Below are 14,760 nucleotides of genomic sequence, written 5' to 3'. Positions count from 1 at the left end.
CAAGTATTGTTTTTACACAATTTTTAAAGTAAAAGTGAAAATAATGCATATGCAACAATTCCCATGAAAATAACAATCTCTTTAAATTGTATATCCGGTAAACCAAACCCGGGGGTGGGTGAGCGAAGCAAGCAGGGGGCGGAGCCCCTAGTTTTAAATAAGACAATCTCCAAGAGCAATGTCTCTTCCTTCAAAGAGTTTACAGTTATCCATGTAACATGTATAGACTCATATTATTTAGGATTTGGATTTCTGTTTCGTGGCTTTATTATCACTATTGTTTAAAAAACTTTTTCAAGTAAACAATGAGTCCCTCTTTTAGATATTACAAAAATTTTAATTTTAAAAAATGCATCTGCTTTTTTTTTTTAATTGTTGTGGTCAATAATATTGGCACCCTTGCATTTTTGGTATGTAATGTACAAGGTCTTCATAAATAATAGGAAATGTGTCAACTTTTGATCATCAAACTATTTTAATAAGATGCCCAAAGTTATACAATAAAAAAGTCCACCAACTAAACCGGGTAAAACAAATCTTATTTCTTGTGAAAAAGGCGTACTAGTGCTTCTAATTCCTAAGAAAAAAGTCTAAGAAAAGTTCTCACTTTTTCATTTGTTAAATAAACCTTTTATTTTATACTGGAACTTGTGTTTGTGAGATACTACATATATATTGTAGTATCTTTGTCTACTGTTCTGAGGGAATATGCCATTGACAACAGCATGGTACTGATCACAGGTATAGATGACTAGCAAAATACCCGCGCTTCGCAGCGGAGAAGTAGTGTGTTAAAGAAGCAATGAAAAGAAAAGGAAACATTTTGAAAATAATGTAACCTGATTGTCAATGTAATTGTTTTGTCACTGTTGTGAGTGATGAGTGTTGTTGTCATATATATATATATATATATATATATATATATATATTTACACACACACACATAAACATATATATATACATATCTATACATATACACATATATACATATATACACATACATACACACACACATATATAAACATATATATATACATATACATACATATCTACATATATACACACACAGCTATTTCAGTATCAGTGCAATACGCTGTTTGTTAAAACGGTTGACTCCCGCTCTTACGTGCAATAACAAATCAAATCATTCAGTTGTCTTTGCTCATATGTCATTTTAGAGCTGGACGCCTGACATCTTTTTTTAGCCACAAGTTCGTTTCTGTTTGGTGTGAGGTTCTGTGTTGTGGAGATTCTCAGGATGGATTGCAGGTGCTCATCAGTGAGGCGACTCCTGTGTGCTGTTTTGTTAGTCTTTATCACTGAGAAGAGCTTCTCACACAGATATGTGCTACCAAACATGCACAAGGTTCGAGCCGCATGTAGACGGACTTTTTTTGTTCTTCAAAGTCACCAAAGCGCCGTGCAAACTCAGTGCGCAATAACTCTAGTAAGCGGTAAGTGTTTGGCAAGGCAGCTGAAGCGCTGCATTATGGGATCTGTAGTTTATTGTGTTACCAGCGCTTCATATACCCGGGCTTTAATAACAATACAGTATATAAAATGATCTATAATTACACGCCGGGCCGGATGTGGCCCGCGGCCCTTGAGTTTGACACATATGGACTAAATAGAACTTGAAAAGATATATTTTTCAAATGTGATCGCAATTCAGATAGAGTTGACGCAAGACTACAGCCTGCATGCCTCAATGAGTCATCCTTCCCTCGCCCTTACTTTTTTTACCGTTCATCTAATGAATACACTGAGTATGGCTTTACCAAAACAATCATTGATGGCTAATAAAGTATCCATTATTCGAGTATGTAGATCGGGATATATATATATACATATATATATACCAGCGCAGCGGAGAAGTAGTGTGTTAAAAAGGTAGAAAAAGAAAAGGGAACATTTTAAAAATAACGTAACATGACTGTCAATATACAGTATTTGTTTTGTGAGTGTTACTGAGTGTTGCTGTCATCAAGGATTTGATTATCATTATTTCTTTCAATCAGGTTCGTATTTGTAGGATGTGTTGTGTTCAAGTTACATTCCGTGTTTGTCAATCGTTGTAAAGATGACAGGTTTCATTCATCGATTCGTTTCTTACTGCATCAATAAACAGCTCTTCTTCTTTATCTGAGACCTGACACACTGCATGCACGGGTTGTTTTTACACTGTCTTCCTTTAGCGGGACATTGACTTTTTCCACCGTGTGCTTTGTTTCCGCAGTAGCTGGATTTATGAATATGCTTATCAGACGCTTCATATTTTTGCTGCCTTTTCAATTGTGTAATTCGGTTTTGTTCAGCTCTTTGGAACTGTTGCTTTTATCTGTGCACTGCGTCAGTTCACGTGAGCCACTCGGTGTACATGCATCGAAGGTTCCCAGCTGTGCTGGTGCCATCTCGTGCTATGTCCATAGCTGTATTTAATGTTACCTTAGTCCTGGCACTTAAAACTTTCTCTCGCAGTTTCGCTGAGTTTGTGTCAAACACCACCCTGACCATCTCATCTTCCTCTCCATAAGCACAGTCCTTCACCCGTGAATATTTACCCGTGGCAGTTTGCTATTGGATTGCCGCTGACGGACGGCCTTATATGGGCAGGCACTAAATTACAAACGCCAGCGCAGCCTGTCTATGAACTTAATTTAAAGTGTAGGTTTACATCGTGCTTTGTTTCAAGTAGCAGAACTCATCAATATGGTTGTATATGTCACTCGCTCGCTTCTTATTGTTTCGCTGCCTTCTCAATTATATAATGCATGTTTTCTTCAGCGCTTTTTTGAGGTCTTCCTGGTTTTCTATGTACTGCGTGATTACGTGGGAGGCGTGATGATGTCACACGAAACTCCGCCCCCACGGCGTTGAAGCTCATCTCCATTACAGTAAATGGAGAAAAACTGCTTCCAGTTATGACCATTACGCGTAGAATTTCGATATAAAACCTGCCCAACTTTTGTAAGGAAGCTGTAAGGAATGAACCTGCCAAATTTCAGCCTTCCACCCACACGGGAAGTTGGAGAATTAGTGATGAGTCAGTGAGTGAGTGAGTGAGTCAGTGAGTGAGTGAGTGAGTGCTTTGCCTTTTATTAGTATAGATAAAAACTTTAATTCGCTCTAGCTCTTGAAAGTTTGCGAGATTTCTTTTACTAATAGCAGAGTTCAGATCTTTCCAAATGTTTTCAGTCAGACGGAGATCATGACACATTACTGGCCAGTTTAATGCAAGTCCATTTTTCTCCTTTTTAACCATTCTTTTATGCTGTATGTAATAAGGGTAACTGTCCTGCTGGTGGACCCATGATCTACAACCTATACCTAGTTGTCAATTGACTGGATTCCTAATACCCATAATGCCTTTAACATCTCCAGCACAAGATGAAGCAAAGCAGTCTCTCAAAATGACAGAAGTTCCACCATTTTTAACTGTGTGAAGTGTACTTTCCTTTTAGTAGCCTGTAAACAATTTGATGGTCTGCATTTGTAGAGCTCTGCTTAGTTTCAGCATGAAACACAACATTTTCCCAGAAGGCTTATGGCTAATAAAGATAGGTTTGGGCCAAGATCAGTCATGCTTTTTTATGTTTGTCTTTCAACAGTGGCATCTGCCTTTGCCTTCATCCATTAATAAAGTGATAGTTTTTTATCTATTAAAGTCATCATTCACTGATTTCATATCATGTGGTTATTGGCAATTTACTGCAGTCTAATTTCACTACAATGAGAATCTAGTTCAAACTGAAAAGAATGCTAGCAATTGTGTAATGGCAACTTTTAACTTTTTATACCATTTCAACACTTTAACTTTTTAATGTCTACATTAAACAAATGAGTATATACAAAACAAAGTTGTTTAACTGTCTAATTATTTTCAGGAAAATATTGTACCTGATATACCAAAAACCAAATACCATAATATAATACTGAGAACAACCAATATGCTTGCATGAAATCATCCCTGTGATAGCTATTTTATATTTTTGTAAAATATGAAATAAAACAATAAAATTATATTCATCTTTTCAAAAGCTGATGAAGATTACCAGTTAGAATATCATAGAATATTCTCGCTTATCAGTGTAAATCAAAGAAATCTGAAAAATGAACGCTATATTTGTATCTTATCAGATAACATGGCTAAGAATTTTTTTTTTTTTCAGCTCAGCAGAGCCATCTGGTGGCAACCCACGAGAACAGCCATATAAGCCTTAAATAAAAGTATTTAGAAATTTGAAGAGGCTTTAAACAAAGTCTCTTTACCTGAAATTCTCATGGTCACCTATTAGGGATCAAGAAAAAGAAAAGGGAATAACAACATTTAAATACTTACACAGCTGAGAAAATGTTTAAGGTGATCATTGAGGTTTGGTCCAACAGCTTCACTTAACTGAACCAAGCCATTTAAGCCCCTTTGAAAAACCTCAGGATTAGGATGGGCCTTAAACCAAAAAAAAAAAAAAAAAATTACTAAAATTAGAATTAAGTATTTAGTATTTTCTTTTAATTTAAGCCTTGAAAAGCTGTATGAAAATAATTAATATGAACAAATGTTAGTTAAAACAAAAAGCAAACAAACAAAAAAGCCTTACTAGAGCCGTTTTCAGTGCAGGCACCAACTTGGGCAACAGTGGAGTAGCTTTCTCAGCGGCCCCATCAACACTAAGGATTTCTCTAAAACCTTCCACAGATACAAATGTATATGGGTGCTTTGTTTCTCTGAACCCCTAAATTAAGGAAATTAAAAATAATTAGTTAATTACTGTCAAAAGTTTTCAGTGTTACAAATTTACTAGAAAACCCAGCAGACTGAAATTGGTTCTAAATAAGCTTTTCCAAAAGGATGTAGTATCCTAACCTCACCTAAATGATTTTTTTAAATTATTCATCTTAACTGATATATTGCAGCATTCTCATCTTATGCTACTGTAATCTGGAGATTGTTTGGTTTAATCTTACACAGCACTATTGGAACAAATATTTTTCCACATATATGTATGTACTTAATAATAAATGTCCAAGCATTTCAAGTATAGACTCATTAAAAAGTATACATTTTTAAGGGCCATGCAATACAAGGATAGCTATTCCAGTTGTTATTGTAACATCAATGTAATATTATCAGACATCTTTAGTCTAGCTCAGAGGGAGGGAGCTCGAGTCTATCCTGGGATTATTTTTCACAAGACAAGAACCAGTCCATGATGAGATGCCAATTACTCATATTTTAAAATATGATTCAACTTAAAGTGATTTAACTTAAAATCACCAAATAACTGTAAACTGTAAATCGATGAGAGTAAAAGCCACATAGACACGCAGAATATGCAAACTTCATACAGAGAACATTTAAAGATCTAAATCTACAGTGCCAGTTCTAACCAATGTATCACCATACCATTTATTAATACCATAGTTTTAATACTATAGTCTGCCATTTTACTCATCATACCTGTTTACTCTATATGGCATTTTATTCTTCATGTGGCTTAAGAAAGAAGATGCTACTCTGCATACAGTAACACCTTTTTGTAATTCCTCTTACAGGAAGGGTGATGGCATTCCTCCACCGGGTAACCTGTGCTTTGAGCTGGATCTCTAGGAAAGGCACTGTTAGTCCTCACGGCAGTGTACTTTACATTGTCTTAATGAAACAGTCCTATGTACAGCAATTTGGGCTTCACACTTCCTCTATTACTTTGCTGGACACATTAATGGAAACACATGTATGTATTAAACAAACATTTCTAACTTCACCTATTAAGTTTTTGTTGGTCAAGGAACATTATAATGAAATAAAATATGAATACGGCAATTTTAAAATTGTCTTGAAAATGTTTTTTAGCACTAATACAAATGTTTCTTGAAAAGTTCTATAAAAAATGAAAGCAAAAAAACCTGACCTTCAGTGTCCTGTTGTGAATCAAACCAAAAAGATTATTTTTTCCCACTCTGGGGTCAAAATGACACTCAGGTGAAATTAGATGAGGGAAGTAGTTATCCAAGTATTCTGCTCATTGAAGCCCAAGATGGCTTAAGGTAAGAGCTGGCCCAGGATGGGACACAAGCTCAATGCATGGGGATTTTATGTCTTACTTTTTATATTCCCAAACAATCTACTAAAGTCAATCATCTACAGTATCTGCTATGTTTTAATTCAAAAGGCGTTCATGCTTGGACAGTTACTATGAAAAATATCAAATAGATAAAATGCATTTGGAATCTTGCTATCCAAAGTAGAATTGCAGCACATGTAGTTAGGGACACTGTGCTTCAATTCATTTCTACAAATAGATGCTAGATAATCTTTATTTTTCTTTATACCAAGTGCAACAGGAGGGTGTTGTAGTAGCATTCTCTACACCCAAAATAAAACTACCAAAAATATACTGTAAAAAATAGTGTATTTCTTGATAAAACAAACAAAAGACAGGAGTGAACACTGGATAATACTTGGGGTTATTACTATTATTGTTGAACACATATTGTTACAAAATATTTAATAAACACAAATGTGATAATTGATTCCTTCAATTAACTAAACTAAAAAAATGTTTAAAAGGTTCAGCTTTCAAATCAATTAACCAAGTCACTTAACATACACCTAGGTGTTATGCTATGCGAACATTTACTAACTTAGTTTGATTTTGCCTGTACAATCTTTGAATCATTATTTAGCATGGTGCCCTGCCAGCATTCATAAATACTTAAGAAACTTATGAGGATAAGGCTCTGTTATGACTCTTACGTTTTCACTCCTGGGTCTTACTTCCAGGTCATACTTCACTCCTGCCAAAGCAAACCACACAGCCCCATTGTCCTCCCGAGATATTATGTCCACCTACCAGGCGCAAAACTGAGCACTGGTGCCTTTTCCATGCATTCTGATTTGCATCCACACTGCAAATGCTGGCAGTTTTTTAAAATCATATTACCATCCCAGCCACAGGGGATGCACAAACCAGTGTGTTTCTTTGTGCCGGTCCCAAGCCCGGATAAATGGGGAGGGTTACGTCAGGATGGGCATCCAGTGTAAAATTTTGCCAAATCAATATGCAGACAATAAAAATTTCCATACCGGATCGGTCGAACCACGGGTTAACAACGAACACCACCAGTACTGTTAGTTAATAGGGTGCTGGCAGAAATTGGGCTACTGTTGGCCGAAGAAGACGAAGGAGATGGGTGTAACAGAACAAGATGCAGGGGACAGGAAAATATGGAAGATGAGCCGCTGTGGCAACCCCTGACGGGAGCAGCCGAAAGAAAAAGAAGAAGAATTCTTCCCCATTACCAACTCATCACACAGGTTTTTGGGTATCAGGAAATGCTTGCATTTTTTTTGTGTTAATTGAGCTGCTGATTGTTATCATGACCACATATGTGGTAGAACTATTATTAACACATGTTATGGAAAATGTCACACAAGTAAGTATTGTTTACATAAGTTACAAGTAATGGAAACAATGAATGAATAATATAATGGACATTTACTCCATCTATCTGGTAATGCTAATTTTCAGTTTTTAGGATAACATAACTAATGCCAGTATGATGATATTATTATCATTGATAAAAATATTTTAAGTAGTGTATTGTGCCACTTCCAAAGAATAAAGCTGTCACTAAAGTCAATCGAGTTTAGATTTCACAACCATTGTACTCAGGTCAAGGGACTTGTTTGTAAGGAGTCCAGGGATGTCTAGCCTTTAAGAATGGCAGATTTACTATACAGGATATTTTCACTTGTGTTCTAAGAATAAAAGTGTAACTCACCCAAACTGTATGCCCAAATTATGTGATAACACTTGCCAAAGACAATTCATGATCACAGACTATTGTCAGAGTAATTTATATTTTCCTATTTTCTTTCCTTTAATTGCAGCACAAAATCAAAATCGTTGTTTCCAAAACTGATTAATGCACTCACTGAATAATTTGTTAAGAATACCTGTTTACCTGCTCATCCTTACAATTACCTAATCAGCCAATCATATGGCAGCAGCACAATGGATACTGTACAATTTTGCAGATAAAGGACTTATAGTCTCTACAGTTTACTCAACACAGTGTAAAAAAAAACATCCAGCGAGAGTCACATCTGTGGATGGTGACACCTTGTTGATGAGAGAATGGCCAGACTGGTTTGAGCAGGCAGAAAGGCTATGGGAACTCTGATAACGATTCTACAAAACTGGGGTAAGCAGAACAGCATTTCAGAATGCACAACACATGTTGAGCCTCAAGGCAGATGGTCTACAACAGAAGAAGACCAAGTCAGGTTTCACTCCAGTCAGCCAAGAACAGAACTATGAGGCTGCAGTCAGCAGAGGATTACTAAAAACAGGACAGTTGAAGACTGGAAAAATTTAGCCTCTCTGATAAATTTTGATTTCTACTGAGGCACACAGATGGTAGTGACACAATTTGGCACCAAAAGCATGCATTCCTGCACCCAACCCGCCTTATGTCAACAGTCCAAGCAGGTCCTGGTGATGTAATGTTAGGAGGAATGTATTCTTGGCACACTTTGGGCCTGATAATACCAGTCAATCATCGCTTGAATGCCGGTATCTGTTTGAGCATTATTACTGAGCACATGTATTCCTTCATGGCTACAATTTTCAAATGGCCATTTCCAGTATGATAATCCACTATGTCAAAAAATAAAAGCTGTCACAAACTGGTTTCATGAACATGACAATGAGTTCCATTATTTTCATTGGCCTTCCCAGTCACCAAATCTGAATTCAGTAGGACACCCGTGGGATGTGGCAGAAAGGGAGAAAGAGCAGCATGAATGTACAGCTGCCATGTCTGCAGATGCAATTATGTCAACATGGACCAGAACCTCAGAGGAATGATTCCAATATCTTGTGAAATCTGTACCATGAAAAAATGAGGCTGCAAAAGGAGACCCTACCCAGTATTATAGTGTTAATAATTTGCTCAGTAAGTATATATTAAAAGATGCTCTCTCACATACAATTAATGACAGTTAGAAAGGAAACAACTAACTTCTTATACCATCAACGTTATTAAAAGTCTTCCACAGTACCTCAGCTAGCGTAACCAACAGAGGATCAAAAGGAATAGATTCTGGAGGCCTTTCCCACTGCAGCCTGTGCTTTACTGAACCATGAACTAACCTAGAAGGGAGAAAATAACAAATTTACTAAAAGAGCATTTTAAATAGAAGAAAGGATATAGTGAAGAACTTGTCTCACCATTTCTAAAGATGAGTTACTACATGTTGGACTTTTTAAAGGACAGATGAAAGCCAAATGCTAGTGTGCAGTGTTAAATGTACGATGACTTACAAAAGTTCCCAAACTGTAGACTGTCATGTTAAGAACACGTCAGGGTCGAAATTGCTTCTTTGCATACTCAAGCACCTTTACTGATATGCCATTATAGTGCTTAGTGTTATTAATACTGCACTATTCAGCCCCATGGTGTTTCCTCTCCAAGATGCCCACTAGTTGCTATAGACCAGTGCTCTTGTGTAATATCCTGAGTCAATTTTAAATTTTACTTTAAAAATCATGTAACCTCGCTGTTCGTCTTCATGTCATAAAACAGATTGTTAGAATTAACCAAGGCAACAAGTTTCCATCTGATGAATGTTTTTGATGGTGCTTGTTTTTTTCATTAATGCACTTCACAGAATTTATGTTCAGTGCTACACTTTAGATTCCAAAAATTGAGAACTGTGTAGATGAATTGTCCTATCTGTTGCAGCTTTATCTTTTCTAATGGAAAAATTGTGCTATTTTTCATTTACTTTTATTCCTTGGTGATAAGGGCTAAAATATAAAAATTCCTTATTGTGCAACTAGATTTTGGAAAAGATGCATGATGAATAAAATTAGTTACCATTATTATTATATTTTTATTATTAATTTTGTTTTTCTGTCAAGTTTTTTAAATTTTTTACTCATTTAATAAAATACATGCTAACAAACACATGCATTTATGCACATATTTTATCATATTATTTTAAGTACACTTAGAGGAAAATTTAAAAAGCAACATACAAAAAATGTTTAATCAGCTGGTGAGAAAACATGCATATACATAACATCTCATTAGCACAGTCTCATAAGAATATATATCACACCAGAGCACTTTAGCAAGTGATCTTCTCAGGTGGCAACATCCTAGCAACATGTGTGAACAAAATGAAGGATGGGATTTTTGACAAACACACACAGAGACAAAGAGAGAGCATGAAAACTCCATACAAGCAGTATGATTGTTTCTATGAGATTATTTAAAGAATAAAGTTATTTTAGAGTTATTCCATATAGGCTTTATCTTGTTTCATGGTTTCACTTACATTGAGACACAAACATATTCAAGAGTTTATATGATGAAGGTTTTTTTTAAGAGAGCCAATAAATAAAATTAATTTTCAACTATTGTGCTAAACATTAGGAAATGCATCACATAAACAAATCAGGTACCTGCAAGGTATTCCTCCTTTAGAATATACTGCAGCGAATGTCGACTGACACTTCCGTGGTCCACTAAACTACAAGAGGATACAATTAGAACACTATTACCACAAATACTGAAATTACTGTTCATTATTAAGTAACTGACATATTTTAGTTTTCTATCATAATTTTTCTGATAAAAGAGTAATTACTAACTGCATATTCTAAAATGTTCAGTCATGTTAGTATATATCATAAGTATACTTTTACTAATAACATTAAAATGAGTAAACAAATCCAAAGTCTACTGTAATGATGAAGTTTTGTAAATTTACACTTTTCAAAGCGAACTCTTAATTTTTATAAAAACTGATCCATCTATACATATGCTTTTTTCTCTAGTTCCAGGGTGCAGAAAGCTGGAGAAAAACAGGGTACAAGATGATTATCAGCCCTTTCTGGGACATGGTGAACACATAGTCCAATCACTCAGAAGTTTAAACATTCCTCTGTGGGTTTTTACCTCACCCCTGGTACTCTTGTCATGCACCCAAGACCACGTGCATATTACATTAATGGTCATCTTTTAATTGACCACATAAGAACAAGAGGCCCATGTGTGAAGGCTTGATATTCCATCCAGAATTGGTTCTTGCTTTCTACAATTACAGTGGATGGTATCTGGCCTCTGCGTAAAGGAACTGGATTAAGTGGATTCAATAATGGAAAAAATGTACACTAGGCCAGTTTAGAGTTAATTGAGGGCACATTTGTGGAATGAAAAAAAAATCAAATCTACATAGAAAAGCACATTAATATCAGGAGAAAATGTAAACTCCAGAGTGGCCCTGCTAGAACCTGAACTGAGAAACAAGCTGTGAGAGGCAGTAAAAATACAGCAATTATAGAAATCCTGCTCCCAGTTGTGAGGCATAACAGCTGCTTTGTAAACTGAATGCCAATTGCCATTTTTGCACTCAATAAAAAGTGCAGACCTACCGGATCAACAGTTTTTGGGTTCAGTTTATCACTCGGCCTCTGTTGAGATTTTTTTGCCGATGGTGTTACAGGTGAAGCTACTTTGCTTTTCTGCATTGTGATTCTAGGCTTCCCCCGGGCAGAGGTCATCAATGTCTCATAGTTATCCTTAGAAAAACAAGTGGAAAAAAAAAATTCAGTCTTTTTTAATGCAATAAAAATTATAACAAAGCAACCTAAATATTTTGTGTTGATTTATCTGAGAAACTGTTGCCACTTCATTCATGCATTTTCTCACCTTACATTTTCTAATAGAGGGTTGTGAGGAGCAAGAGCCTATGCTGGCATCAATGGCCAGCAAAGCATGAACTAGCCTATGATTGGATGCCAGGCAATTATTATTCGTGTCTTTAGGTAGTCAGAGGAAAAAGAAGCAATGAGAGATGACATTTGTTGTGAGATGGCAATGCTAATGAATATGCAATCATGTCACCCTCTTATTGCTTAATATAAAACATTTTAACATCCATTTTTATAGTGATAAGAAGTAAAATTATAGAGAGCAGACCGGCCAAGAAGATTATTTATATTGCAAGTTATTTTTTTATTTATAAGCATCATAAAATCACTAGGGAACAAACAGACACTGCAGTTTTATACAACGATTCTTTACTTATTGGAACACATTTAATTTATCCATAATTGCAAAGATGGAAAGTAGCAGGTTTTGTTAACATTTTGTACTAAATATCAATGTAGTTAGCACTACATTTGTCCCCCAGGGCAGGTCCTGTCTAAACAAAGTTTAAATATGCTACCTAGTCTGTAATGGTTTTGTCAGGACAACCACAGTTTCCTCTCTAAAAAATGTGTATTTTTGAAAGACTGAGAATCCTAAATTAACCCAATGCAAGTCTCTGTGGGTGTGTGCATCATTATATCTTAAAATGGGCATTCAGCCTGGTCAGAGTTAGTATTAGACCTCTAGCTGATGCTGCAAAGTAAAGATTCTGACAAAACTGAATGTAAGGTTTTGGAAAATTAGTGCGTAAGTTTGGCTTAAATTATAATCATGACCACCCCATCATTTACTGAAATAAAATCCCCTGTAAGTGAGACAATTGATACAACAAACATATACAATGGTTAAATAATGTAAAATTCTAACGTATCTTGAGAAATATTTTCTACTATCGCTGGAGCTTTTACTTTTGGGCATTAACCAAACCACTGAATCAAACAAAATACAATAGATTTGTTCAACTATCATAAATTTCAAGAACATTCAGATATATTCTTTAGCAAATTAGAAATACCTGCACTCAGGAATGAGGGAAGATGTTGGAAACACAGGCTTAATACCCAGAAACATTAACCTTTGCAAAAATACATTACATTTATTAACTTTGTATTTCAAACAGTTATATTAATGGAATTAGTCATGTTATTAAAATAAAGCTCTCTTCTGTAGCTTACCAGAAAATGAAACCTCTCAATTGGGTCATATAATCAAAGGATGTACAGTATAGCACCAGTGTCTATCAAATTAGAAATTGTGCAGATTGAGGTTGTACAGTATATGGGCATGTAAAATTAACAGGGATAATCAAGCAAGAGGATTACCAGCAGACACCAGCTAAAATAGCAATAACAATGAAATAAATTAAGTTCATTGTGTTGTGCATTTATGACACATACAGACTGGATATGCCCTTAATCCTCAGCAACAGAAAAGGATTTGTTTTTAAGATTTTTGCTTTGTTAATAATTTCATTTTCAGATTTGAATAAGTATACAAAAGGAAACTAAATTTGATTTAAATAATTAAATGGATTGAAGATTCCTCATATGGATGGCTGTTTACTAAGGTTACTGAGCTCACACACTGATTAAATATATTTTTGCACAGAAGCTGCACAGCAGTATATCTTTTCTGAAATTAATGCATAATGCATTATACACTAATATTTTTAGACAATACACATTTTAAATCAAATGAACAGCTATGAGTTGCATACACTCACTCTTGAAAACCACATTTGTGTAATACCATTATCCGAACAAAATGTCATGAGCATTAAAAGGACAAAAAAAATGTAAATTATGTTTTAAAAAATGGGACTTGAAATAAAGTAAATAAAATTAATCTCTGCCACAAAATATAGATTTTACAGGATAATGTTTATATAATCCCTTTTACAGTGATCATTCCAAAGAACAGTAAAAATATAATTCGGTTCAGTCTCATTTTTATAATGGAAGAGGGTACTGTGCTCTTATAGCCGAGTTTGTCGTTTAATTATTCCATAAATAATTGCAGAGGTTCTGAAAGCAGCATAAACTACAGGACGTGATGCACATTTAACTTCAGAGTACAATGTTGATAATGAATCAAATGACTTTCAGCCTTGTTTGTTGCCTTTTTTTACAAGCGACCAAAAGGTTTAGTTCAAAGTGACGTAAAATGAAGACCTTGAAGTTCTAAAATTTAGAGTTCATAAAGCTGCACTTTCTTGGCGCAACTCAGCGAACAAAAACATGATACTAACCATAGCAAACCAGTTTTTAGACCGGGGAAGTGTGAAAATGTCGTGCTCGATAACGTTAATCCTCAGTTTCAGAATATAGCCGTAAAACGACCAGCTTGCTTTGGTTTAATAAAGGACATAGACATCAACGCTAAGCAGGAAAAAAATACAGGGCACAGAAACCAGCACACGAGAAACTCTTAACAAGTTACAAATGTCCCCTCGATTAAAGGGTAAAGACACTCTTTTATAAAACTGAATAATCGCGATATTTTAGTTGGATTGCACGATTAACAATGCTCAGCAGACTGCAGGAAAACGTTTTAATAACTACAAAATAGAATCAACTGTGGTATAATATAACCTACCTAAAACCTGGAAACCGTTTATGCTTAAACCTTCCGATTTAATAAATAAATCGTTCGGTGATAAGTATAAGCATTCGGCAGCAAACACGGATATGGAAGCTGCTGGTTGCTAGGATACCGCTCCTACGGAGTGCCAATTAGACCAAACCGACAGCCTTCCTCGTTCAGTCATGATTCTGGTGGTGATGTCACAGGTTGAGAAACAAGCGATAATGAAATCGGTCGATCCACCATTGCTTCCACTTTATTTTTTATTTTTTGACAATATGGAACATTAAAGGGAAAGGTTTGATTTCAATGGGGTATGGCGTAGGGCGGATATGAATTACTGTCCTAGTTAAGAAAAGGCTTTCCATATTCTTCATCACCAAACTCCGAATGAAAACACCATCAAGCTTACCCAAACGCCACTGCACATTGCAACAAACACCTGTCATTGTC

General features: G+C 35.5%; 1 protein-coding gene across 2 annotated transcripts in view; it reads right to left on the bottom strand.

Annotated features, from left to right (window-relative positions):
• The window catches only part of LOC120527766 (PACRG-like protein), a 31,497-nt gene extending 17,043 nt beyond the window's left edge, over positions 1-14,454 (bottom strand). Inside the window, exons 1-6 of one of the 2 annotated variants that reach the window (XM_039751570.1) lie at positions 14,320-14,454; positions 11,445-11,591; positions 10,473-10,540; positions 9,065-9,155; positions 4,599-4,733; positions 4,340-4,447 (exon numbers count right to left, since the gene is read on the bottom strand). In XM_039751570.1, the coding sequence (XP_039607504.1) occupies positions 4,340-4,447; positions 4,599-4,733; positions 9,065-9,155; positions 10,473-10,540; positions 11,445-11,573 (531 nt within the window). In that variant the 5' untranslated portion in view covers positions 11,574-11,591; positions 14,320-14,454. Of the gene's footprint in view, positions 1-4,339; positions 4,448-4,598; positions 4,734-9,064; positions 9,156-10,472; positions 10,541-11,444; positions 11,592-13,972; positions 14,183-14,319 lie in introns of those variants that run through there. The other variant, XM_039751569.1, reaches the window with a different exon arrangement.
• Positions 14,455-14,760: the final 306 nt, after the last annotated feature.

This window comes from Polypterus senegalus, chromosome 4 (genome assembly GCF_016835505.1).
Source record: "Polypterus senegalus isolate Bchr_013 chromosome 4, ASM1683550v1, whole genome shotgun sequence".
Lineage (NCBI taxonomy): Eukaryota > Metazoa > Chordata > Cladistia > Polypteriformes > Polypteridae > Polypterus > Polypterus senegalus.
This window is presented reverse-complemented; position numbering and strand designations above follow the sequence as displayed.